The sequence below is a fragment of the Phyllobates terribilis genome, unplaced genomic scaffold, assembly GCF_046119375.1.
Source record: "Phyllobates terribilis strain yellow unplaced genomic scaffold, ASM4611937v1 Scaffold_4__5_contigs__length_816908805, whole genome shotgun sequence".
Taxonomy (NCBI): domain Eukaryota; kingdom Metazoa; phylum Chordata; class Amphibia; order Anura; family Dendrobatidae; genus Phyllobates; species Phyllobates terribilis.
This window is the reverse complement of record NW_027362764.1, coordinates 604,345,896-604,373,525: the sequence shown is the minus strand read 5'-3', so window position 1 is coordinate 604,373,525 and position 27,630 is coordinate 604,345,896. Positions and strand designations below refer to the sequence as shown.

The 27,630-nt window shown below is 41.7% G+C and overlaps 1 protein-coding gene across 4 annotated transcripts in view; it reads right to left on the bottom strand.

Annotated features, from left to right (window-relative positions):
• The window catches only part of MAPRE2 (microtubule associated protein RP/EB family member 2), a 208,835-nt gene that overhangs the window by 46,338 nt on the left and 134,867 nt on the right, over nucleotides 1–27,630 (bottom strand). For all 4 annotated transcript variants that reach the window (XM_073679266.1, XM_073679267.1, XM_073679268.1 and 1 more), the window contains one exon: nucleotides 13,754–13,881. In XM_073679266.1, coding sequence (XP_073535367.1) covers nucleotides 13,754–13,874 — 121 coding nt within the window. In that variant the 5' untranslated portion in view covers nucleotides 13,875–13,881. The remainder of the gene's footprint in view (nucleotides 1–13,753; nucleotides 13,882–27,630) is intronic.

Below are 27,630 nucleotides of genomic sequence, written 5' to 3'. Positions count from 1 at the left end.
CTTTTTCTAAAGTTCTGTTTGTGTGTATAATGTAATAAAGGGACTATTAGGCAGGGTGTTTATATATGCAGACACGACTGCTGGTGGTTCTAGGGGCACGGGGGACCAGACAGGTTCCCTTTAATGAAAATTAAAAGCTGCTTTTTACAGTACCAGCAAAATCTATGAGATTTCAGAAATATCATGTACAAGCTTATGTTTTTTTTGTCGTGACTGAATTTGTCAACTTCAGCAGTTTTTGGGACTTTATGACTGCACAAAAAAACGCAGCAAGATTGCTGCATGTGAACATAACTTTAGTGATACTAGTTATATAATCTACACAAACAAACTAATATACGCTCACAGAATTAAGTGTTTATGCTGAAAGGGCAATAAAACATGGCTCTTTGGGTTGCTAGCAGGGAGTAGGGTCAGACATTTCCAGATAATGGTTCTGGAGGGGAATATCGGTTGAGCTCGATTTCTCCATCCCATTGCTATCTGACTGTGCTTACTACCTCTCCCTTGAACAAATATTAAAACAGAATATCTGGGCAATCAGCTTTTGGAAAGATTATTCACAATGTCTTATTGTTGTAAAATGACAATTAGAAGTAGTCCATGCTGGAATATTCCAGTAAAGTAGGACATCTAGATATACAATATCTGCTTCCTGACATGCAACATCACCCTTTGACTTCCTTTCATAGGAAATGAACACTATAGAGGTCTATAAAAAGCTACAAAGAGTCTGAGGACTGCATCTCCAGTGCTCAATACATGGCAGAGGGGTACCTCGGGCAAGGCACCCTACCTTCATATTAGCAAAGCATGTCCCTAAATGTGTCCTGGATAGGCTATCCAGCTGGTCACTCCTAGTTCTGTACTGTACAGCCTTCTCTGCCATTATGATGTTGTTAATGTGAAAAAGGTCTCCCCCCTCTCAAATTCTTTTTTGTGACATGGCAGCTCATGGTCTCATACCTTGTAGCTGGAACTACTGTCTCTTCCAGGCAGGCTTGGATTGGCCCATAGGACAATAGGAGAATCCTCTGGTGGGCCCCTGTGCAGGAGTAGCCCACTACCCTCTTATATAAGCACAATATACTTGAATCACTATGTACAGACAAAGGCAGCATCTTATTCATTTAACAATCTACCCAGTCCTGTGTTATATACATTTGTGATAGTGGAAAATGTCACATTTGCATGTAGCTGAAAAGTGGGGCCCTGGAGTTGGTTACTGGTGGGCCTTTGGCACCCCAGTCTGACACTGCTTTAAGGCATGAATTTGTGGAAGATCTAAACAATATACTAGGGCTACTTAATAGGGCTTGACAGTGCCTTTTTCTCTGCAATTATGCAACTGAAGGGTCAGCACTTTAGCCCAGTTATAGGTTTTGCTTAAAAAATGGTAGTTTAGTAGAACAAGAAATTTTCCAACCAATTTACATTCCCCCATCCAAAATGACATTGTCCTGCATTTGTGAACCTTCTGAAAAAAAAAAAAAAATTGAGGGGAATATTTTTGCTTAGTTTTTTCTTTTTCTCTTCCATGCCTTTTCTCAAAGTAAGGGAACTCTATATCCATATAATTCAGGAGAAAAGAAATCTTTATTTGGTACTTGGATGCTATATTATTTTATTGCACCATGTCTATGAATATACTGCTCATGTGTCAACCGTTCAGGTTGTCACTTTATGTGTTTGCTTATAGTCGTTTGTAAAAGTTCAATAAACAAACATAAAAATTCAGGGCCAGATTTATAAAGACTGGCATTCACACTGGTCTTGATGGGGGGAGGGGGAGGAGGGGATTACTAGAGTCAGACGCTCCTGATTCACGAAGAGGTGCATGCCTTCATGAACCCAGAGCATGTGACGAGTGGCATGCGCCTCCGTGCACTACGCCAGAAATCTCACTCCAGTCACGGACTGGGGTGAGATTTCTGGTGTCCAGATCGCTACAGCTAGTCATAAATTAGATGAGCTGTGGCATCATGCCCCCATCCCGCTCTAGCTTCACCCATTTTGCACAGCTGGAGAAAACTGGTGTGAAGAAACCAAAAATCACAAAATTTTGAGGCAACTCAAAATTCTGCCATGAATGCTTTGATTAATCGGGCCCCATAGCTTATGATAAAGCTGAGGTGGATTATACAAATGTGTATTTCACATGGCCAATGTCCAACGTACGTTATTGGGCTTTACACTTGATATCATCATGGGATATAGACTGCTACAATAAAGAAAAGACATTAAAAAAACAACACAAAAAGACAAGAAACACAAGAAACGCTTTAGTCATTTATACTATACTTATAATACAGATTGAAGATGATAAAATCAATGGCTGTGGACACCTTTGTGATTATTTTATTTTTATTGTTCATTTGCTTCTTTGTTGAAAAATTAGGCAGCTTTCCAGTACTCACTGAATACATTATACCATTTTGCTGGTTTAGAGCCTGAACAACTCCTTCACAACACTGGTTGTGTTGATACTTCTGACAGATTCAACAGCACACTGCTCTCTCGCTTTTGTGGCTCCCTCCCCTCTCTCCTCTTAGGGTCAGTGTGGACATGAGAAAGCATCAGCGTTTTCTGAAAAGGGCAGATCATCTAGGATGTATAATATTAAAGAAAGGGAAAAAAACACCCACTGCAGAGCCTGCAGTGAGGGAAAATTACTTTATGTCAATCCACAAAATCTATGACAGCACAAGAAATTCTTCATGAGCTGTAGAAAAAAAAAACGGTACAAAACTTAAATAGAAATCTGTCACAAGGTTTGTCTATGTAATCTGAAAGCAGCATGATATAGAGGAAGAGACCCCGATTCTAGCAGTGTGTCACTTACTGAGTTGTTTGATGTAGTTTTGATAAGATCCCTGTTTTATCTGCTGTAAATCTAGCAGATCTCTGAATGCTGAGCTCAGTATAACCCCACCAACACCAGTGATTAGCAGCTTTCTGACAATGTACAGTGTTCACAGACAGGGGCGTATCTAGGGGGGATATCTGCCGCCCCAGAGGCAACTGGCAGGGGGGCAAAGTCGGGCCACCTAATGCGGCGGTCCGAGGTGTCCAGGTGTCTCCCCTGGCGGCTGTATTTTGCCACACCCCCAAACTGACAGCTGGCTAAGAGAAGGTGCAGCATACCGGCTCCCAGTGAACAATTCAGACGCGAGAACAATTGAAGCCCTGACCGCCGGGTCGGGGTGATGTCAGCAGCATGATCAGGTCATGTTAGGACGCTGCTGACACCACCAATGCGCACCGGAGAGTGACAAGTGCTCCTGTGAAGCTGAAGACACCGAAGATAAAATGTAACAGAGGGGAGATCTAGTGTGGTGGGGGAAAGATCTAGTGTGGTGGGGGAAAGATCTAGTGTGGTGGGGGAAAGATCTAGTGTGGTGGGGGAAAGATCTAGTGTGGTGGGGGGAAGATCTAGTGTGGTGGGGGGAAGATCTAGTGTGGTGGGGGGAAGATCTAGTGTGGTGGGGGGAAGATCTAGTGTGGTGGGGGGAAGATCTAGTGTGGTGGGGGGAAGATCTAGTGTGGGGGGGGAAGATCAGTGTGGGGGGGAGATCAGTGTGGGAGGGTATCAGTGTGGGGGGGGAGATCAGCGTGGGGGGGTGATCAGCGTGGGGGGGAGATCAGTGTGGGGGGGAGATCAGTGTGGGGGGGAGATCAGTGTGGGGGGGAGATCAGTGTGGGGGGGAGATCAGTGTGGGGGGGAGATCAGTGTGGGGGGGAGATCAGTGTGGGGGGGAGATCAGTGTGGGGGGGAGATCAGTGTGGGGGGAGATCAGTGTGGGGGGGAGATCAGTGTGGGGGGGAGATCTAGTGTGGGGGAGGGGTGAGGGAGCTTTGGTTTAACGGGGTGAGGAAGACTTGAGGGCACAAGTTTGGGGAGTAAGGAAGGGACAGGTGCAGACAATATGGGGAGCGGGAGAAATTTCAAGGCACAATATGAGGAGCAAGGGGGGATGGGTGCAGACACAGTATGGTGAGTTGGGGGGATGCGTGCAGACACAGTATGGGGAGTGAGGGGGGAATGTAAGAGGGGGTGAACACACAGTTTGGCGAGTGGGTGCTAATGCAGTGTGGGGAGTGAAGGGGAAATGTATGTGGACACAGTATGGGGAACAAGTAGGGGATGGGTGCAGACAGTATGGTGAGTGAAGAAAAGAATGTATGCGGAAACAATATGGGGAGCGAGGGTGATGAGATGGGTGTGGCACAGTATGGGGAATTGGGGGGATGTGTGAGGAGGCAGTATGGAGAGTGAGGGGGTAAATATATGAGGAGACAGTATGGTTAGCTGGGGATGTGAAAAGAGACAGTATGAGGAGGGAGGGGAAAATGAGTAAGGAGACTATTGAGAAGAATAGTGTGAGGAGACAGTATGGGGAAGAAAAGTCTGAGTGGGCACAGAATAGAGACTAAGTAGTGTGTGTGGGGGGGTATCATGGGGTGACCGTGTAAGGTCACAGCAAGGAAGGGACAGTATGCCAAGGAGGGGAGGTATGATGGGGCACAGTATAGAGACTGGGATCTATAGGGGGGATACTATGTGAGAGGACAGTGTGAAGAGGGGGCCCAGCATGGAAAGGAGAGGGCAGTGTGGAGGACATGTACCAAAAGAGGGACTGTGTGGGGGTCATAATTTGTGTAGGGAATATAGTGAGGGTCAACTATTTATTCAGGGGCTCAGCGTAAGGCAGATATTTGTGTTCAGGAGCATTATAACGACACTGCTATGTTTAAGGGCATCGTGTCGGGATGTGCTGCAGAAGACCGGAGAAGATGGAAGTCTGCAGAGACGAGCTGTGGATGAAAAAAGTCATCATGGCGTCTGGACAAGATGAAGAAAAGAAGCAAACAACGCCAATCAGGGACAACATCATCTATCTATCAGGTACATGGATGTAAATTTTTTCTGTGATCCTTACCAATTCTCATATTTTTATTTAGGTTAGGTGACATTAAAGAGATTGACCAAGTTTGTGACGAGTCTGCAGTAATTCTACGTGACTGCAGACTTCAGAATTCTCACACTGCACGCTGTCAGGATTCTCTGCTGCTAGTGATTTGCATACATGCAGTCACATGTCGACTAAACATATGTGGCCTCACTCAATGAAAATTAATTGAGTGAGGCCAGATACGTCTAGTTGGAATGTGGCCAGAAGTATACAAATTGCATACTTGTGACAAGACCATCCACTCTTGCCAACAGCAAGGGAGAATCCTAAAGCTGTGCAGTGCGTGCGCTGTGAGAATTCAGAATCCTGTAGTTACGTAAAGTGACTGCAGCCTTTTATCTCAAACCTGGTCAAGGCCTTTAATTATAAAATTAAGCATTGCAGCATGCCAATCCTAACAGTGTGTAATATTCTCATGGTCAGGATTCAGCTCTGCTTGCAAGTTCCATCAGTCATCACATGGCCACTTCACACACATGCGATTTTCATACTTACGGTCACGTTGACAACTAGCTTCTCTTCCTGCTTCTCCCAGTTTGTCACTGAACATTGAGAGAATTAGGGACAGCAGCTCGTCGGCACGTGTCCAAGTGTGCGTTCTTGCCCCAGGAAACCTAGATACACCTCTGTATGCAGAAAGCTGCGAATAAGTGATGGGGCGGGATGATAGCGTACCAGGAAGACTACATGGCAAGAGATAATTAGTCCTCTAGTGATAATCTCCTGATAAAACATTTTTATTAAAACTACAAGCAGCCCAGTAAGTGACACAGCGCTGGTATCAGGGTCTCTGCCCCTACATCATGCTGCTCTCAGATTAAATAATAAAAACCTGCTGACACATTCCCTTTAATACATACAACCTAGTAAAGGAAGCAGCATCCTGGATGCAGTCCTCACATACAGAACGTATTACCAGGAGGGGCAGAAACGCCTGAAACTAGGAGCAAGTTGCAAACTGCACACCAGGTGGAAAAGCTGAACATTAATTAAGGAATAGTGTTAAGGCTATGTGCCCACGGTGCAGAGATGCTCCGGATTACTTCCTAAGCGTTTCTGCATCTCCCTGGCAGAAAAAACGCATGCGGATTGTACATGCGTTTTCCAGCCAGGGACATGAGGAAATGAAGCGTTCTTCACTGGCATTTCCGCATGCGGGTGTCAAGCACTTTCCAAGCGATTTTAGCATCACTTGGAAAGTGCTTGACAACTCAGTCACACTATATAAATCCATGCAAACAGCATGGATTTATATAGTGTGACCCGAGAGAATGGTTAAAAATAAACCTATACTTACCTTCTGATGGCCCCTGCAGTCCTGCGCTCCTGTGCTGGCTGCCAGCAGATCGCGGTACACTGCACTGAAGGACCTGCCGTCACATGACTGGGATGTCACCGCAGGTCCTACAGTCCTGTGCGATCTGTCGGCAGCCAGCACAGGGGAGGAGTCCGGGGGCCGTCGGAAGGTGAATATAATCTTTATTTTTTATTTTATTCTTTTTTTACAGCTTTTAATGGTACCTGGGTGTGGAGGAGAGTCTCCTGTCCTCCACACCCGGGTACCATCCGCACATTAGAATGCGCCAATTACGCAAGTACAGATGCAGTCTTGCGGAATTGGCGCGTTCTAATGTAAGTCAATGGCAGCGAAAACGCAGCACTTCTGCAAAATAATAGGTAGTGCTGCGTTTTTTTCCGCAATGATAATCCGCAGCCAAAATTTCCGCAGCATGTGTACAGCACATGCGGATTATCATTGGGGAATATGGCAGGCCTTCTACTATGCGTTTTTAAGCATTTCTGCAGCGTTTTTGCCTCTGCGGAAACGCTTAAAAAACGCATCGTGGGCACACAGCCTTACAGAATGAAACTTAATGGCATATATTTTTATTTTAACTGAAAGTAAGCAATAACATATTATAATTATATCAAAGGTGTCCATAGTCACCATATATTTATAACAATATCTCCAAGCGTTTTTCCATTCAGTTGGGAAAAGATTTTAAAAATGCAATTTTGGCCAAATAATCTGAGCTGCCCCATTACTCACATTCTGCTTTGATGACAGCATTTTCACAGGGAAATAGGTTCCATTGTTGCAAAATTGGAATGATATGGTCTGCTGAATTTCCCTATCCCCCAAATCAATGAAGTCATCTTGCCCATAAACACCCAGAGGTTATTGCTGTAACTGGTTATATATTTGGTTGGACTAGACAGATAAACATCTGTAGTGTCTCAAGAAAGAAGCCATGTCAGTGATAACACTGCAAAGTTGTGTTACAAACCATATGGAGGAGTAAGACATCTTGGACGAGGAGTAGCTAAAATGTGCAGATTCTCATACTCAGAATGTTTACACATACAGCACAATAATGAGGAATGACCCCTCATTAACCACAGAGTCATGCACCCATGAAAACATCTCAAAACAGAATGTACCAGTAATCCTAGACCATCCAGTAGTAATGAATGCATTAACTTTATACAGTAGTAGTAATATTGGATTATATATAAGAATGGGACATCACACACAAAGACCATGTGTCAGGGTTAGGCCAGCTATCCAGCTCCAGAATAACCTTCTGTCAGTTAGGAAGCATTCTTACACTACGGGAAATGACATTTCCAGGATTATTTAGATAAAAAGCTTTGGGGATTATTACTTTCCAGTCGGAGTCACAGTAGCTGATGAGTAATTTAATGGTAAATAGTTATCAAGGAAAGCTGTCAACAAGAGAATAACTATAAAATGTGCAGCCCTATATCAAACGTTTTTAATGGATTTCCCTTCCCAAGATCAGACCCCCAAACCAGCAAAAAAAATATTTATATTTATATATATATAATATATATATATATATATATATATATATATATATTATATATACACATATACACACATACACACACATACACACAAAAAATCAGGCATTTAGTTGCCTCTTTCCATTTGTGATTTCTCTGGTCTTCAGAGCCCACTACACAGTAGTGCCCTCAGGACTTTTGGGCTGGTCACAAATGCAAAGTCTATAAATACGCCACGGCTGGGAGTGAAGCATACTCACACACTCCAGGGAATGGGAAAAACATTTTAAATGAACTTTTGGGTAATATTCTCCTATACACCAGAATTTTCAGCTACTGACATTCATCCATAAACATGCATGTTGAGATGGAACGACCACACGTTTTAGAATTCAATGATGGCTAGAAATAGTTATCCCTCATGAAAGCGTATTGTGAAAAGCCAGATGAAAGTACAAGTACACTTTAAAAGGAAACAGCCATCAGGTTTATGATGACCGAACCATAAGCAGCATGAAGAAGAAACTGTTTGCTTAATTGAAGAGAGGAGTGATTTACTCTGAAACACGACAGTGTCGTAGAGTAGATGTTCTTTGAAGAGCCGACCAGGGACTGTGTGTCTCCGGAGTCTAGTCTAAGGAGGGTTCCTGTAGGACTTCTCTCTACCCCGCTTCAGTTGACAGAGAGATCGTTTCTTATGTACAATCATATGGAGAGATCTGTCAGTGAACTGTAGCAGTCAAATGCTGTGGAGTTTCAGAAACAAACATACTTTGAAAATCTGTCTTGGCCAATAGATCCTCAGCAGTTTCTCCTCACCCTGCTCCAGTTGACTGACAGGTCTCTCCATATAAGTGGTATGTAAGAAAACTTGGCACTCAAAGCGGATGAAATTAAATTATTTAATATTCAATCCCACAATAAAGGTTCTCAAACATTTCGGTCTACATTAGACCTTCCTCAGTGTGCCTATTGTACAATTGAAAACATAGATTGCGTTTCATCTCCTGGGTCACTAGGAAGCGCTGAACTCTGTGTCCACTGCTGGTTCAAACAGTTTTTTTTTACTTATCGTTGAAGGGGATTGGGTCCTACAGTAGTGCCGTGGTCATCTTTATGCTATTCTCCATATAAGTGAACATAGGCAGATAGCGATCAGTCAACTGGAGCAAGGTGAGGAGAAATCAGCTGAGATCCACCTCAGATTAGTCAGCGGAGAGCCGCGATTCATCAAGACAAACGTTTTTCATGCCTGTCTTGAGGGGGTTGGTGTGTAGTACAAGGCTCCTATCTCATTAAGAGACAAATACCTATTAATGAATAAGGTGAGGTGCAAATTGGCATTCACCATTTGTCAGAGCTGGGCAAAAATGGTATGAGAACACCATAGGTCACAAAATTTTAGTGAACCTTCGCGTTGCACTTTTCAAAACGTTTTACGCCAGAATTCTAGCCTAAAAGCTTTGATGAAACAGGTCTATAGTCTCTGACCGGCCAAAGAATGTTTATTCCGAAAAGATGCATTGTTTCAGAGTATAAACCATACTTGGCTGCAATAGCAGCGTTTCATTCGTGTTAGGCTGTGTGCCCACTATGCATCTTTTAAGCGTTTCCACAGCGGCAATTCCGCTGCAGAAATGCTTAAAAAGCGCTTGGTAGAAGGTCTGCTATGTTCCCCAATGATAATCTGCATGTGCTTTGCACATGCTGCCGAAGTTTCCGCTGCGGATTATCATTGCGGAAAAATCTTAAGCACTACCAATTATTTTGCGTAATCGCGGCATTTTTTCTGCCATTGATTGGCATTGAATCGCTTAATATCTGCATGACTACATGTGCACATGTGGATATTAAGCGATTCAATGTGCTGATGGTACCCGGGTCTGGAGAAGAGGAGACTCTCATCCAGACCCGGGTACCATAGTACCTGTAAAAAAAAAAAAAGAATTTAAAAAAAAAACAAAAAACCACACATTATACTCGCCTTCTGATGTCCCCCGGTCTTCTATCCGGTACATCTTGGCTCCCCGGTGGCTAGCGATGGAGTAAAAGGACCTTCCATGACGTCATTCAGTCATGTGACAGGTCACGCAACCGCTGACGCCGGCGGTCGCATGACCTGTCACATGACGTCATGGAAGGTCCTTTAACACCACCGCGAGACACCGGGAAGACCGGATGCATCGGAGAAGGAGAAAGGGGGCCATCGGAAGGTGAGTATAATGTTTTTTTACTTTCATTTTTTACCATTTTTATTCTTTTTTTTAACTAACTTGGTCACACTATATAAAATCCATGCTGGTTGCATGGATTTATATAGTGTGACCAGGTTATCAAGCACTTTTTCAAGTGATGCTAAAATCACTTGGAAATCGCATGTGCAAAACGCGTGAAAAACGCTTGTTCCTGGCTGAAAAAACGCATGTACAATCTGCATGCGTTTTTTCTGCCAGGGAGATGCAGAAACGCTCAGGAAAAATCCGGAGCATTTCTGCATCGTGGGCACATAGCCTTACTCTTAGTTCAGGCAGCATGAATCTGATTACAAGTTTCCTTTCAAGCAGGTTTCTCATCCACATAAAATATAGAAAAAAGTAATACTTTGTGTTTCAATTTCTGAACAGTTTCAAGAAATTTGTTTGCGGTCAGTGAATGAAAATTTGTTTATATTCACAGGCTACAAATCTGTACACACAGCTTCCTCTTCTCAGTTCAGAAGGGGATACAGTTGTATTCAGTCAGGGCAATGCTCTGTGAGCTAAACACATCTCTTACAAGGAACCAGTCAGTCGATTCATGCTGCTCAAACTATGGGAAGCCTGAATCAAAGGCTGAAGGCACCCATGTGTGTACATCAGGAGAGGTCTGTCATTCACCTTAAACGGTTCGGGGAGAAGCCGGCCAGGGGTGGCACCGGACTGTCCTGGCCTCTGCCTATGGTCCCTGGCCGGATCTTTAATAAACCATATTTTCTCTGAAGTATCAGAGTGTTTCAGAGAAAAAAAAAACATAACTGGCAGCAATTGGGCAGCCAAGCTCTGACTCATGCTACCCGTGGTTTGGGCATCATGAATCGTCTGACAGGTTCCCTATAGTTTTTACCTCTATCAGTCCAGAGTCCAGGCTGTTTAGCCCATAGAGTTATGCTATTGCCTAGCTTGGATACAACTGCATAAACTTTGCAGTTTAAGAGAATCTGTCACCCCCTGGGCGATATCAGACCTCTACTATGGCCATACAGGTTATAGAAAAGTAAATCTATACATACCTGTATGGCCCATAGTAGAGGTCTGATTGCAGAGAAATCTGCTTTTATAAACTCTGTTTTGCACAGTCTTGGCATCCCACGGACGCCAAGAAATCCCCGCCTGTATTTATTATTCCCCGAAATCCTGGCCTATATGCTTATTTACCATATTCCCCCCCCTCCCCTGCACGTCACAGGGCCCTGTGACGTGCACTGTGCTCCCCGACTCCCCAGGCATGCGCGAAGCGCCGCTCACATAGAGCTCACATAGAGCGCGCTTTGCTTCATCCTGGTCCCGTCTCTCCATGCTTTGCGCCGCAGGGTTCTATTGCGTAGGCGCTGGGAAGTGACAGTGACTCCCCAGCGCCTGCACAATCGACCCCTGTAGTGCAGTGTACAGAGAGACGGGTCGGGATGAAACAAAGCGCGCTCTATGTGAGCGCCGCTTCGCGCATGCCTGGGAAGTCAGGGAGCACAGTGCACGTCACAGGGCCCTGTGACGTGCAGGGGAGGGTATGATAACTAAGCATATAGGCCGGGATTTTGGGGAATAATAAACAAACAGATAGGTGGGGATTTCTTGGCGTCTGGGGGACATCAAGCTTGTGGAGAATAGAGTGGATAAAAACAGATTTCTCTGCAGTCAGACCTGTAATATGTGCCATACAGGTATGTATAAATTTACTTTTCTATACCCTGTATGGCCATAGTAGAGGTCTGATATCGCCCAGGGGGTGACAGATTCCCTTTAAGATAAAAATGAAACTACTGTAAGTAGGGGGGGTCCCAGACAGCAAAGACATAACTACAACATGGTAAAAAATTATAACACAAGAGCACATTGGAAAGTTATAAAACTTAATTTGTAAAGCAACTAAGATTTATTTACATAAACCTGGGAAATCCCTTTAATCATTAGGTATAAAAGAGCCATAACCACACACATTACATTTATTCAAATCATTTTATGCAACACTACAAGTCCCCCATCCCCTACACACACAAGCATCGTCTGTTCTTGTAAAACTGCACAATGTTCAAAAATACCATTTTACTTTCAACTGCTGTCCTCCTTAGTGACAGTAACTAATTCACCAACACTAATTTAGTCTCGTAAGCAGAAAATAAAAGTATGTGTCACATAATACGCTAATTACAAGAAGCATGTTCATATTTTAACGACAGACTGCCACTATTCCCCGCATTACTTTCATTTAGTTCAGAAATAGGCTAACCCTAAACAAAGACTTCTCTTAGCGATTCAAACTACGTAACGTTTGTATCTGCTATCGAAAACAAGTAGTAATGCTACAAAATTACAAGCAAAGACATTTCTACATAAATACACTGATAAAATCTGGATGATTTCATGAATGTTCCTAAAATAGTAGTGTACAAATCCTGTAGAAAATACAGGGGGTAACTAACTTCTTGCTCATCTGTTCCATTTTTTATCTAGGATATCTGAGTGGGAACAGGTTAGCTAAAGAGGACCTTTCACCAATTTTTTCATGTTGAACGCGACACAATGTAATAGCGGCTGCAGAGCAGAATATATATATTTTTTTCGCCTCTACAATGCAAGGATATTAGCAATAAAAAGTATTTGGTAACTTAGGAGTCAACTTTTGTTATGTACAAGTCGATGGTATTAGTTAGTTTTCATTGGGGGGTGTACTTCTCCCTGTATGATACTGACCCATCATATGCAGGCAGCGATACAGAACAGAAAGAACACGCCCCAAACATGGCTTAGGTTTCTAAGTGTATAAGATGTAATCACACTAAAGTCTGCTATGCTCAAGTAACTGGTAATCGCTCTGCAGCAAGATCAGGTAGTCAATATGTCTTACACAGGAGTGACCTGCCTATTCTAGCCTTCTCCTAGGTGAGATATAATGCCAAATACTTTGACTTTGAATATCTCTGCAACAGAGATGTTGCATTTTGAAAAAACCCCAAAACAAACCTTTTAATCACCTGTGCAGCCACTATTACATCATGTGTCCACTTAAGCATGAAACATTTTTCTGTATAAGGGCCTCTACAAGAGGCGTGGAACAACATGTTTCTGTCCAACTAAAGCCATGACACGGAGGAGTGTGGGGGAGGTGAAAGGGGGCTCTTGCTGCACCCACTTGATCTATAGCCAGACATAGCACAGTGAGACAGGAGAGAACATTTCTTTATACATTTCCCAGTTTTAATTGTTGTATGAGATAAACAGAAACAAAAAGAGGTTTCACACGTAGTGTTCCTTTAACCATAAGATTCTCATGGTATGATATACAGTATATGCCCTTGATTTTTCTGTTGAATTTTATTGCCATACATTTCAAAATTACTTCCAGTATATGTTGAAAATTCAGTCACCTTCCTACCTTGTAATAAGAATTCTATTACTTCTCAGAATAATAATAAAGCGCTGTATGGTTGACCAACGTTTAAAGCCTCATAATTCAACATCTTCTCTCATTCTATTAATTCCATCACATCAATCCAGCAAATCTGTCACAAACAATACTGCATTCTTAAACGTTATAGTAATAAAAGTACAAAAATGGCAATGTTTCTCATTTGTAAGATGATAGTATTGGGAAATGAATCAAAACAGTATTATTGGTATTATTAATGCTTAAACGTGCCCTGCTTGCCCAGAAATAAATACAGTGCTGTACACATGACTTATATGTATGGTGCCAAATATAAAGAGTGGATTTCATACCTGAACATAGCTGTTCGACCTTTGTGTAGTTTAAACACAGAATGTCATTCACCCATGCAATGATGTCATGTCTGCTCATGGTCTCCTGGGTTATCGAGGTAGAGTACACGTTGACCGCCATTCCCCAGCTGTAAAGACAAAAATGACATTAAGATTGGAATCTTATGATAGGATCAGTATTAAAAGCATCTAATAAGACTAACGCACAACCCATGAAGAAGAGGCTCAAATGAGGAATTTCCAATGTTATGACAAAATCAGAAAATGAGAAAATGCTTGTGATAATACAGACCTGCTCACAACTTAAAATAAAAAAAGACATTAACAAAAGCACTAACTGGATTCATACATACATACATACATACATACATACATACATATATTGCACACACACAATTGCTCAATTGTTGATGAACATAGGTACCATAGGCGACGAACAATGGCGTATCTTCAATCGTCCCCACTTCAAAACGTCCAACCGGGCCCCAAATGTCAAGGATCTTTAATCTTTTTGGTCTTCCCATATTGGCCAAAAGGACCTTTCTTCCCTTCTAAGCTGCATGGCCCAGGTGCAGCTGCAACCACTATAGTTGCACACAAGTTGAGGAACAAAGCAGAACTGTGAATATTGGGATCATAACTAGGATGGAACTTCACTGAGAAGCAGAACTTACTATGCTCCAATTTTCTTTTGAGGTCAAAGACACGAAGAGAACATGCACATATGTACACACAAATTATATACAAGATTAATGTTAACTAATAAAGCGATAACTATTGTGAATGTGTGTGTATATAGGGGATGGATTATAATATAAATGACCCTTGGTAAAAACAAACAATACAAAACAAAGAAGACCAAAAACGAGATTAAGGTCAATAGGTACAATAAAACATAGATTTTATTCTAGAAATAATGGGAATGCAACAAAAACTAACGCTAAAAGAAGGCACATAAAAAATAGCTTGACCATAATGAGAACGGAAAAATGTAATTGGAGAAGATATGGGGTAAAGAAAGAAAGCTGCTGTTAGATCGTATACAGATTATCTACGGTATATGATGCACTGTGTATGAATATGGTATAACTACTGATAAGAAAGTGCAATTGTGCAGAAAGTACACATAGAATGCAGTCCCAAATGGATTTCCAACTGGGATCAAGGCCTGGAGTACAACAAAGTACAAATGCAAGTAAATCCCCGGCCTTGAAGAGAGTGTGGTTAATCCAATATAGGAGATCACATACCAAGAGGAGTCATATAGAGTGCCCAGGTATAGCCTAGCTAGGACAATGAATATATCTTGACTAATGTGAGACGCAGCTTCCTCCACGAAATGCTCCCACCCCGACGCGCGTTTTAGTGCAACTTCGTCAGGGGTTGATGAAGGTATGCCGAAACGGGCGTCGGGGTGGGTGCATATCGTGGAGGAAGCCGAGGCTCACATTATCCAGGTACTGTATATTCACTGTCCTAGAAAATTATAGACAAACATGTTAAAAGATGTTTACTTAAAACTCCTTTGATAATGAAAGGGATAGTTTCAAGTATAAAAACAATTTGTTGTGCATAGGTTTCTGGTTACATTGGTGTCAGAGCTTCTGTCACAATCTGTCAGTTTTAACTGAATTAATAGCACTGAGTGCCCCTCTATTCTTTCCATTACAACAATAAACACCTATTGACTGACCCAATTAGAAGTCACCATCGTAGATCAATTAAAAAAAAGTTTTGAATTTGAACTTTGTTGTGGTCTGAGAGAAGCTAAAAAGAAGACAGATAACAGAGTTATATACCCCTTGTCCACTGACATTCTCAGTTAGCTATTTTTTTGCATCCAACAATAGAGTAATATAGAGGCTATACAAGACAAGTGGCACAAACATTTTAATGACACCAAATTGCGAAAATGATTTTCAGCCTAGTACACATGCATTATAGTTATTAAAAAAAAGAAATAAAATTGTCCCAAAAGGTCGGCAACCTCTTTAATGTGCTTTTTTGCCAACATTTGGATAACATTTTTCTACAATCTGTACTGTATATCATGGGGAAATTGTTCCAGCTGCAACTAATGCACAACAAAAGAACAAACTTGGGTAAGACTACGTCCAAAAAATACACAGTCGAGTGTACATAATGGCATGTGGTTGGCCCGCTAACATTAGAGGATTACATAGGTGGTCTGTGGTCATTTATCAAGCATTTCCATTAATGACTGTTTTTGGGAAGCCATTACCACTGTACTAACCTGGCCTCCGTACTGCAGTATAATTATTTATAGTCCTTTGGCTGGAAAATGCTTTTCTGTCGTGTTCTATTTATAGTGCTGTGCGGCGCTCATTTACCATTTCCTTTCGGTAGTGCTTTCTTATGAGCAGTTATCCTGTGTCTATCAAGGCTTATCAGGTTTTCTGTATGATTTTAATATTTTCAGACTTTTTTCCAAGACATAAAACTCTCCCAGATTGAAAACAATTTGTCACTTACACTTAAATTTAATTTACATTTATTAATAAACATTTTTAAATATTTGCATATATTAGTATATTGTATATACTGTAAATTTTTGCTTAAAGGTTATTCGCACAATTGAAAGTTATAACTTTTTGATTGCTGTGTGTTGAACTGTTAGGAACCCAGTGGTTCTAAGAATGGGGCTCTGGAGAGATCTTAATAAATGGCTTACTGGACTGCTGGAGCTATCCCAGTAAAGTGTTTGGCTATGTTTCCAATGGCCAATATTAACCTAATTGTAAATATAATAAAGATGCAATTGTTCTCCTTCATTCTTTTCTACAAAGGGTAAATAATGATGCAAATAATGTTGTAGTTTGAAAAGTCTCAAGTTGTATTATAAGTGGTAAAGATAATTCCAAAATTTCCCAATACTCAAAATTGGCTGGTCAGTCTACGACAGCTCCAAGTCATTTGTAAGAATATGTGATGATTATGGGGGAACATTTAACAGCAGCTGCTATTACAGACTTGGATGAGTCACAAAGCCATTCCAGTACACAATTTCGATAGATTTCACTTCCAAAAACGGATAGCTGCTATTATAAGAAGATCATTAACACAATAGAGCATCAAGGCAAAATACTACATTCTACATATGCGCTTTACACAATGTTAGACAAAAGCTTGGCAAACAATACAGAGATAAAAATGAACACACAAAATATTGTTATTAATTAGTATGAAATCAGACAAATCTACATAATTATATTTCCCAATAGCTGAAATATTTAATTTAAGTAAAGCTCTCCTATGTAAGACTTCAGAGCCTTCATCGCAAATATCTTTATTTTCAACAGGAAGAAAAGAGACACATGCAACATTATTCTTCCCTACATAACAGACAAAACAAAGGAACCTAATAGACCCCATCAAAGGTCACTGGGGTCAATTAGGCCACCATACTATCTGTCGCACAGAAAATCCAGACTAGTGGTTACTATTATAAAAGAAACTGCGGTTGTGAAGACAGCCAACAAAAATTATTATGAGCATTATTTAGAAAGGCAGTCACTTATATTGTTTATTAGCAGCTCAGCCTATTTATGATAAATCCCCAGTTATTCCACTGCCGATTCTAGCGCCAGTCTGTTTTCTACCCTTCAATGGTGGTGCGATGATGAGATGGCATGGGAACAATAACGGGGTTGTCTGGCATTAAGGTACAAGTCTGCATTCAGTCTATGTGATTGCAGACTTGTGAATCCTCACAGCACACACTCGCGAGGAACGGGCAGGTGCGTGACAACAAGTATATGATCTGCATACATGCAGTCAGATGGGTGCAGCCTTGCCCAACACAGTGTAGTCGCAATGTGGCCAGAAGTATGCAAATAGCATTGGTGAGGTCACATGAATGCCTGCTCCCGGCACCAACGCCGGACAATCCTCACAGTGCTAGGGTTTACAACTCTGCAGAAACAGAGTGACTGTAGACTTATAGCCAACGTCTGGACAACCCCTTTAAGGCTGATTGGCTACAGCAGTCACTTGAGTAGCCCACATGTGAACGTGTGATTGTAATTAGAGACTGGTGAGGAGCAGAGAAGCTGGGGAATCAAGGATTCTTCAGGAAAGTAATGGCTCGATTGTTACTTAAAGAAGTTGTCCACTACTTTGACATTGATGCCCTATCTCTAGGATAGGGCATCAATGTATGATCGGCCAGGGTCCCGCACGCGGTACCCCCGCCGATCAGCTGTTATTGGTGCCGGCAGCGGCACCCGGCCGGAAGTCCTTACCTGTGGTGTTTGGCCGTCAAGTTGTAGTGTCCGCCGTGGGGTACTGCACATCCGCCTCCCATTCAATTGAATGGGAGGCGGATGTGCAGCAACAAGCGCCGGCCACTGCAACTTGACGGTCAAGCAGCGCAGGCAAGGACTTCTGGCTGGCGGCGGCCGCCGGCACAGATAACAGCTGTGGGACCTCGGCCGATCATACATTGATGCCCTATCCTATAGATAGGGCATCAATGTAAAAGTAGTGGACAACCCCTTTAAGCCATTTACTATCTTTAGCCTAATCTTAGACAAAAATAACTTTTAACAAGAAACATTTTAAAGTAATTTTCTAACGTAAAATGATTGTTATATTTACAGTTCAGATAATGGACACACATATATTAAAGCAAATACACCTTAAAAAAGTCCATCCTGAGAATCTTCAACTGGTAGCAAATAAACTACATATTGGTAGCATATGCCGTTCTTGCTGATCGTGGGGGTCCAATAGCTAGGACATCCACAATCACATAAATTAAGGGGAAGAAATCTTTGTGGCATTTTTCACTGAATGAGTGAAGTTGCAATGTCTGCACAACGTCTAAACAGCAGGAGCTCTATGGAGAGAAAACTCTTTAAACCGCCGCAGTGGTACAGCCCCTTCATTATAGGAAGCATTGATCAGCAAGTAGCAGTGTATCCTAGCAAAAGTATATTTCATAAGAAATAAAAGCCAGGTATCACTTCTAGCATGAAAAGTATACTTCCCAACAGAAAACATACAAGTAAAATGGATTTTTAGACTTCTTGTTTGCCAGCACATTTTTTAATACAAAACTGCAGGAACATTGTCGTCTGCACATGGAGGTCAGAGGGAGAACAGGAAAGGAACAAAGGCTCGATGTGGAGAGTTTTAATTAGGAAAGACTGGCTTTACTGAATTAGGGGACAGAGCCAAGACGGAGCAGGAAATGGTGACCAATATCACAACACTCAGTCGAACAACAGGATAAAAATGCTGGAAGTGCTGGTAATAAACAATACTGTATTGCCACAGATAAACGTAACCCCGTGAGGAAGCATCAGTCAATGCACAATGCACGCAGGTCAGAGTTTAGTACCACAAGCACCATTTTAGTAGGTTGTCAGTGGTGGCACCACTATTTTTCTTTGTATTTCTGCTTTTAATTTTTATACATGGTGAACAAGCGAATTAACACTTTTGTCTTGTTACATGGTGCTCCATCACACTGGAAAACGTATTGCTCATCAACAAAAGGTCCTTCGTTATTGGGATAAGTTGCTATTGTAGGAGGTTTACATAAAATTCTTTACTCATGGCAAATTTGTAAATTGACCTTCTCCCTTGGATGAAGAGCAACCCCACAAGAGTGATCCCACGATGCTTTACTTTTGGCATGTCACAGGACTCATGGTAGGGCTCACCATTTCATATCGTTATTCTTCCCCATGTCCCAAACAGTCTAAAGGGGGCTTTGTCAGGGAAAATAGCTTTACCCCAGTCCTCTTCAGTCCTATCTCTGTAATATCTGCAGTATGTCCGTTTGTCCTTGATTTTTTTTCTTGGAGAGAAGTGGCTTCTTTGCTGCCCTTCTTGACATCAGGCCAGCCCCAAATGCCTTCACTTAACTACAGTGCCTATAAGTAGTATTCAACCCCCTGCAGATTTAGCTGGTTGACACATGCGGAATTAACTTGGCATTGTGACATTTGTACTGTAGATCAGCCTGGAAGTGGGAAATGCACTGCAGCAAATTTTGTTTTTGTTCTTTTTTTGTTTTGTTTTTTAAAACGTAAAAAGTTAATTCAGAGTGTCATTTATTATTCAACCCCTCAAACCACAAGAATTCTGTTTGGTCCCCCTTAAGTATTAAGAAGTAGTTCAGGCACCAAGAATAATGAGCTTCACATGTGTGGATTAAAGATCTCTTTTGCCAGCCTTTTCTGACTATTTAAGACCCTCCCCAAACTTGTGAACAGCACTCAGACATGGTCAACATGGGAAAGACAAAGGAGCATTCCAAGGCCATCAGAGACAAGATCGTGGAGGGTCACAAGGCTGGCCAGGGGTACAAAACCCTTTCCAAGGAGTTGGGCCTACCTGTCTCCACTGTTGGGAGCATCATCCGTAAGTGGAAGGCTTATGGAACTACTGTTAGCCTTCCACGGCCAGGACAGCCTTTGAAAGTGTCCTCCCGTGCCGAGGCCAGACTTGTCCGAAGAGTCAAGGCTAACCCAAGGACAACAAGGAAGGAGCTCCGGGAAGATCTCATGGCAGTGGGGACATTGGTTTCAGTCAATACCATAAGTAACGTACTCCACCGCAATGGTCTCCGTTCCAGACGAGCCCGTAAGGTACCTTTACTTTCAAAGCGTCATGTCAAGGCTCGTCTACAGTTTGCTCATGATCACTTGGAGGACTCTGAGACAGACTGGTTCAAGGTTCTATGGTCTGATGAGACCAAGATCGAGATCTTTGGTGCCAACCACACACGTGACGTTTGGAGACTGGATGGCACTGCATACGACCCCAAGAATACCATCCCTACAGTCAAGCATGGTGGTGGCAGCATCATGCTGTGGGGCTGTTTCTCTGCCAAGGGGCCTGGCCATCTGGTCCGCATCCATGGGAAGATGGATAGCACGGCCTACCTGGAGATTTTGGCCAAGAACCTCCGCTCCTCCATCAAGGATCTTAAGAGGGGTCGTAATTTCATCTTCCAACAAGACAACGACCCAAAGCACACAGCCAAGAAAACCAAGACCTGGTTCAATAGGGAAAACGTCAAGGTGTTGGAGTGGCCTAGTCAGTCTCCTGACCTTAACCCAATTGAAAACTTGTGGAAGGAGCTCAAGAATAAAGTCCACATGAGACACCCAAAGAACCTAGATAACTTGGAGAAGATCTGCATGGAGGAGTGGGCCAAGATAACTCCACAGACCTGTGCCGGCCTGATCAGGTCTTATAAAAGACGATTATTAGCTGTAATTGCAAACAAGGGTTATTCCACAAAATATTAAACATAGGGGTTGAATAATAATTGACCCACACTTTTATGTTTAAAATTTAATAAAATTCAACTGAGCAACATAACTTTTTGGTTTGTAAGATTTATGCTTCTGTTCATAAAACCTACTCTCGTTTGCAGTTTGAAGGCTCTAACTTATTTGCATCTTATCAAACCAGCTAAATCTGCAGGGGGTTGAATACTACTTGTAGGCACTGTATGTGTGTAGATGCACTGACACCAGCCTGCTGCCATTCCTAAAGCAGTTTGCACTGGTGATGAACTGAATTCTCTTTTAAGAGACAATCTGAATAAAGAATAGTATCTAAACGTCCTCCAAGAGCAACTTCTCCCAACAATTCAGGAGAAATTTGGTGATTACTAATGCTTTTCCCAGCATGAAGAGCAACAGGCCACAAGAAAAAAGTGATAATTAAGTGGCTCTGTGTACAAAACATTGATATTTTGGGTTCACAGACAGGAAATTCCACATATCTCAACCTCCCAAAACCTCAAAAAGCAGTTGGTCAAGTAAAAACAAACTAATTGTGATTAACTCCAAAAACTGATAAAGCAAACATCAGTCAGGATTTGACCCAAAAGCTGATATCCAGCATGTGAGGGAGAATTGTAAAAGGTTAAAAATAAATAAGGTTAACACTTTAAATATTGAGTCTTTACATAAACCCGATGCATTTGTCAATACAAGTTCTAAAACTAAAATTTCTACCAGTCTCAAAACTTTTTACCAGGACTGTACCCGAATACCTTGGATTCCTTCTGTCCATGATTTGAGAAGCATGAATTAGATGACAGGTTGCCTTTAATGGATACAAATACAATATTAGCTCTTTTTTTTAAAGCTTTCTTTGTGTAAAAGTTCCAGGCAGGTGTGGAAAAAATGCTGCAGTGTTATATATACATACTGTAGGAAAGCCAGCTAGGACAGGGTTAAATCCTAGCACTAGAGGTACTGATTAGGTGCACCTGGTTAGCTAGGACTATAACCAGGCCATGTGTTCACTATTGTCAGTGAGCTGGGGGAGCTATGCAGAGTGAATTGTGTTGACTTTGAACTGGAGGGAGACAAGCCAGAATCTCTCTGAACAGAGACTGCACAGGTCATGTGCAACAAACTGCAAGTATCACTGGTTGCAATGGACGACAGCGGTTTTGTGTGACCGGACTAACACCAGCTCAGCCATGTCTGAGCAGCCAGCATCTATATTCTTTAGCTAGTGCCTGGACAAGACTAGGGATTTTATGTTTATGTTTTTTTTTTTTGTGCCGTACAACCAGTGGAAATAAACATTATTCAGTGTGTGATCTAAAAAACCCTGTGGCTTTGTGTCTCAAGCAGCTGCCCAAAAGCGTGAACTCCTACAGCACACACACAAAATATAGAAGACGTATCCTTATTGTTTATGTCACAGATGTTCTGTTCTAGATTCAATACCGAAATAATTCTATAAAATCAGAATCAGCTGGCTTGCAGCATATGACAGACGGTTCCTTACATTCTTGGAACATTTTGTCTTCAGACCACAAGTCACATGAATTATTTTTGTGATAAAGTACATTTAAGAGCATTTCTTGTCTATTAGCTTGTGTACAGATCACTGCTCCCTTCCAGATACATACAGAACTACTAGGAGGGTCCGCATTGTAGCCTTCTGCTTCTGACTTGTGTTCTTTTCCACTTCATATAAAAAAAGCCTAGTACTGCAGACATGTTGCTATAGCAATGCAACCTATACAGACGTTTTTTTAAGAACACTTGTAACTATTTTTATCCATGTCTCTAGTGAAATCTCACTTTATTAAATGCATTGTTAAATCTCATGGGCGCAGACTGAAGGCTAATGGGAAATCTCGCGGATAACTGAACTCTTGCATTGATTGCGCAGTATAACGGTTTTATTGTGCTAGATCACTCCTCTTGAAAGGACAGTTCTCTGACAGAAGCTTCTCGTATTTCCTGTAAAATGCCACATAAGGGTGGGGTAGAAATTGTTACAATATGAGTAATTTGTTTCAGCATATTTTCTCATCTAACACATGCAGGTTTATAAAGTCTGCTGATGTAGGCGCCTGGCAGTCTTTTTAAGAGAATATACATTGAAGTGATTACAAGTCACTAACAATATTGAGTAAAATGCTCTAGTAAATCTGGAGTGGCGCAGGCAAGCAGTGTGTAATAACATTGAAGACAACATACTGCACAGTACAAGAGTACATTTATTTTTTGCTCTGATTTTGAGCCAAAAACACAATATGGCTATGTTCACACTTTGCGTTTTTGGTGCATTTTTTATGAAAATTTTAAGCTGCATTTTACAAATCTCATGCACACACATTGTTTTTGTTTTGGAAAACTGCAACATGTCACTTCTTTCAGTGTTTTTGCAGCGTTTAACCCATAGAAAGCAATGAGAGTAAGTGCAAAAACGCAGAACCCCCCCCCCCCCCCCCCCGCAGGTATCAGGTTTTGCGGTGTTTTTAGCGAACAAAGGGCAGGTACAGCAGTATGTGAAACCCATTTATTTTTGTCATTTTCTCAAGTTTAAACCATAATGTCTTGGTGTTCTCACCTGAGAATAAAAGTTAGGATTAGTACAGTTTAATTACATTAGTAATATTTGTTAAACTAAACATTGTCTGACCAATGTGTGAGATTGAACAATACCTGACCAACTCAAGGTCTGACCAAAGTGGAAAGTAAACAGTGTCCTACAACTCAATGCTCTGCCAATGTCTTAGGTAAACTATTCCAGACCAATTCAACTCCCCCCTGCTGTTACATTTGTAATTGTGTATTTTTTCATGAACTCATATGAACTTTTTTGCTCAGAATAGTCTATTTTTTCAGACTTGAAAATCTTTTTCCACTAAATGTGATCAAATTGCCCTTTTTTCCCAAAATGGCTTTAGGGTTTCACATATGCCTTGCATTGGTGGTCTAACACCTTGCATTGTTCATGCTTCTGTGGTGGAAGCAAAGCTGAACTTTGGGATCCCGAAAAACGCAGCAAAAAAATGCAGCAAAACCTGTTGTTTTTTTTGTGTTTTTTTTTTTTTAAAGCAGCTTCTTTACTGCCAAGAGAGCAGGTTTTGCATGCAGGAAAAAAAAGCAGCAAAAAACACAACGTGTGAACATAGATATTTCTGTTTTACAGTCATAGGCTATTTTAATATTACATGAGGTAGACTGGCCTTTCTGCAGTTTGCTGTATTCACAATCAGCAAAGAAAATTAATGCACATTTGCTCTCAAACACTTCAAAAGTGACCTAATCAATGAGGGAAGAGACAATATACGGGCCAAGACTTGGCCTATGTAGAGTAGCACGAATAGCAGTTGTTGGAAGCAAAGCCCGCGGCACTGCTGTCACAGAAGTGGACAGTCGGCTTTTCGTCCCAACTTACCATGGGACATTGAGGCAGGACTACAGGACTCTGTGCTGCAACCACATTTCATATCATGTGTTTGCAGATAGGTATAAAAATGTTTGGGCTATATCGAGATGTGACTAATATATCCTGTCAACAGGAAGCTGTATACTTGCTCAATGGTCAAGAAATGAGTCAAGGCTGGATTCACACATGCAGTTTTTCATATCATATTCATTGTAGTTTTTCGTTAGATTAACACAACTTGTGTGCACACATCTTTACAACTGAAAAAAATCACATTCACTTCTGATTAAACAGCTGCACAATAAATCTATATTGACAGCTTACTGTTTATCTAATGTGCAAATTGTAAGATTTATTCTGTTCTGTTGGTTTCTGTAAAAGTCAATTTTCTCGCTCTGCTTGTTGAGTGGGTGTGCTCTTTTTGGTGTGATGTATGTGCCTTGCAGTGTGCCAACTAGTTGCCCCCCTGTGACTTTACCACTCGCCCTCCAGGCTGTTTTAATGAAAGATGTGCTGCAGCTGCATCTCCCTCCTCTCCTTGGATTTCAAGCCACTGGTTTACAAACTGCACAGATATAATAAAACATATATATTGATTTTTGCAAAACAGATACAAATAAAAATAGGTACCTCTAAGGTATATGATGATGCGCACAATGTATAAAATATATAGCTATCCATCAACATTCTCACAGTAAACTACCAGGCGGTAGAGTCAATGGAACATGCAGCTGAAAGCACCACTCTAGCGGTTTTTTAATTTATTTTACCGCTGGAGTGGTGCTTCAAATCTAAGTCCCCTGCCCCCTGTCTCATACTCACCTTCCATTGTCTTCATCTGTTATCACTGCAGTCGGGCTCCTGCAGTTCGTCACTTGCTGGATTGCTCCAGGGTTTCATGGAGCGAGCTGGAAGTCACAACTCAAAACAAGTCTATGAGAGTCTTGTTCTGGCTCTCAGACTTGCATTGAGAGTTTGTGATACAATATCTGACTTCCGGACAGTCAGAAGCTGCGGTCACAAGATGGCAACCAAGAACCGAAGCGGCACTGAGAAAAGTTGAAGACGCCAGAAGAAGGGGCGGGGGGGGGGGGGGGGGAGTATACGAGTATGGGCAGTGACATTAGATTTAAAGCACCACTTCAACGCTGAAAAATAACAAAGATGCTGAAGTGGCGCTTTAATTACAGTCTACTGCACCAAAGAATATTATCCTTGATGTTTTCCCCCATTGTAGACCACATGGCACACACCAAGACAGTTTTATCACAGCCAGATCACTAGAATGTGCATATTGTTCAGCAGGATAATATGCAACCTCTCATCAGCAGAAGCCACTCTGAGCGACCAGCACAAAGCACATGCTCCTTGTTCAGGGAACATACGTAAAAGCCTTGGAATGAAGGCCAGGATAGGGATTTCCATAGCAAATAAAGCCAAAATCATGACATACTTACACATAAAGTGCACATTAGCACTGTAGCAGTTAAAATGTTAGGATAATTTATATGAAAATATAAACTTAAAGGGGTTATTCAGGATTAGAAAAAGATGCTTCCTCCCACACTGATCCATAGGTTATGCGTAATATTGTGGACAAGACATACACTTTAATAGAACTAAGCTGCGACACACAATCACACACAACTCATGGACAGATTTGGCGCTGCTGCTGGTAGAAAGTAGCCATGTTTTCACAAACCTTGACAATTCCTTTTTTATGTCTACAAAACAGTACTCAGTGTCTCAAGGAACATCTGCCAATCTGTACAGATGATTTAAAAGACTTATATGACCCTGCTGCAGCAGTCATGCCAGTAGATTGTGGCCACCAGGTTAGAGCACTGCAAATCACTTTGTACCTGCCAGAGTCCCTAGTGCCTCTTCTGATTAATAGGCTGGGCATGACGTCATGAGTGCGACACCCCGGGTCCACGGATTAGAAGAGGCATCAGGAATTCCAGCAAGGAGGAGGCTCTTCGCAATGCTTTGATTCTTTTTGATCATCTTCACCAATCAAACAAACATTGGTAGCATTTCTCTAGGACATGCCACCAATGTAGGATCATCATGGTGGCTACTGTGACCTTTGCTGGAAAGACATGGTAGCAGCACTATGGAATCACTGTACCATTTTTGTTTCTGTCAGCATATGGACAGACATTAGACAATATTGTAGCCTAGACGATGAATGGTTTTTAAAGTTTTTGTGGTCAAAATGTATTTAATAGAGTTAAGCTCAAAAGATTTGGTCCAGAGGCCATGTCTGTAGTCCATGGTTGCCAGACCAGAGAACTGTAAACCTGTTAGTATCTGCAGCATTCTTGGCTCCACTTCTGACCAATAGGCCGCGTAACATGGTTACATTGGGCGCGAGCGAGGCACTCGCGGCATCAGAGGACGTGCTGGCAGAACCTGGTTCACAGTGCTCAGGTCCAGCAGCCAGGGACTACAGACATGGCTACTGAACATGGGTCTCGCGAGCCTTTTTTGCTCAACTCTGCTTTATAATAATCATATGGTCATGCATGAATTAATTATATTACCTACACTGGGCAGATTTACCAAAGTTTTCCCTTTACTTTTCTGGTATAAATACAAACATATGCCAGACACAACATTTAAAAAGCCCTGCACAATTTTTGTGCCAAACCACAGAAGAATACATGTCACTTTTTCCAACAATACTGATTGTGTTAAAATTCACTTCCCAAATGTCAATTTCGGGGACTGTGGTTGCAAGGGTGGGGGAGGGGATTGTTTTTCTCATTTATGGCAGTCTATGAGTATCTAAAACAAAACCCTAGCACCATACAGATGCCGTAGTTATTTAAGATGTTCATATTTTTAAAACCCTGCGACATTATTTTGTGTGCCCAATAATTACGTGTGCACTTGCAACCTGTAATTTGGAAATAATGTTTTTTCTGTACTTTTTAATTAAAACTTTTTTTTTGCCTTTTTTCTTACTTGCAAAATGAGTTATGTGCTTGCACCAAGAAAAGCTTCTATAAAACAGGTCTTGCTCTTCTTTTTCTGAAGGATAAGTGACGCTTCCCGTCTGAACTCAATTGGTCCATTGTAACCAAAATTCCTCAAGAACATTTAAAAGTGTCAGGGGAACAGAAGAATTTTACTACAAATTACTATCAGAGCCTTGCCATGTCATTAGGGAACCCCTTCCAAGTCAT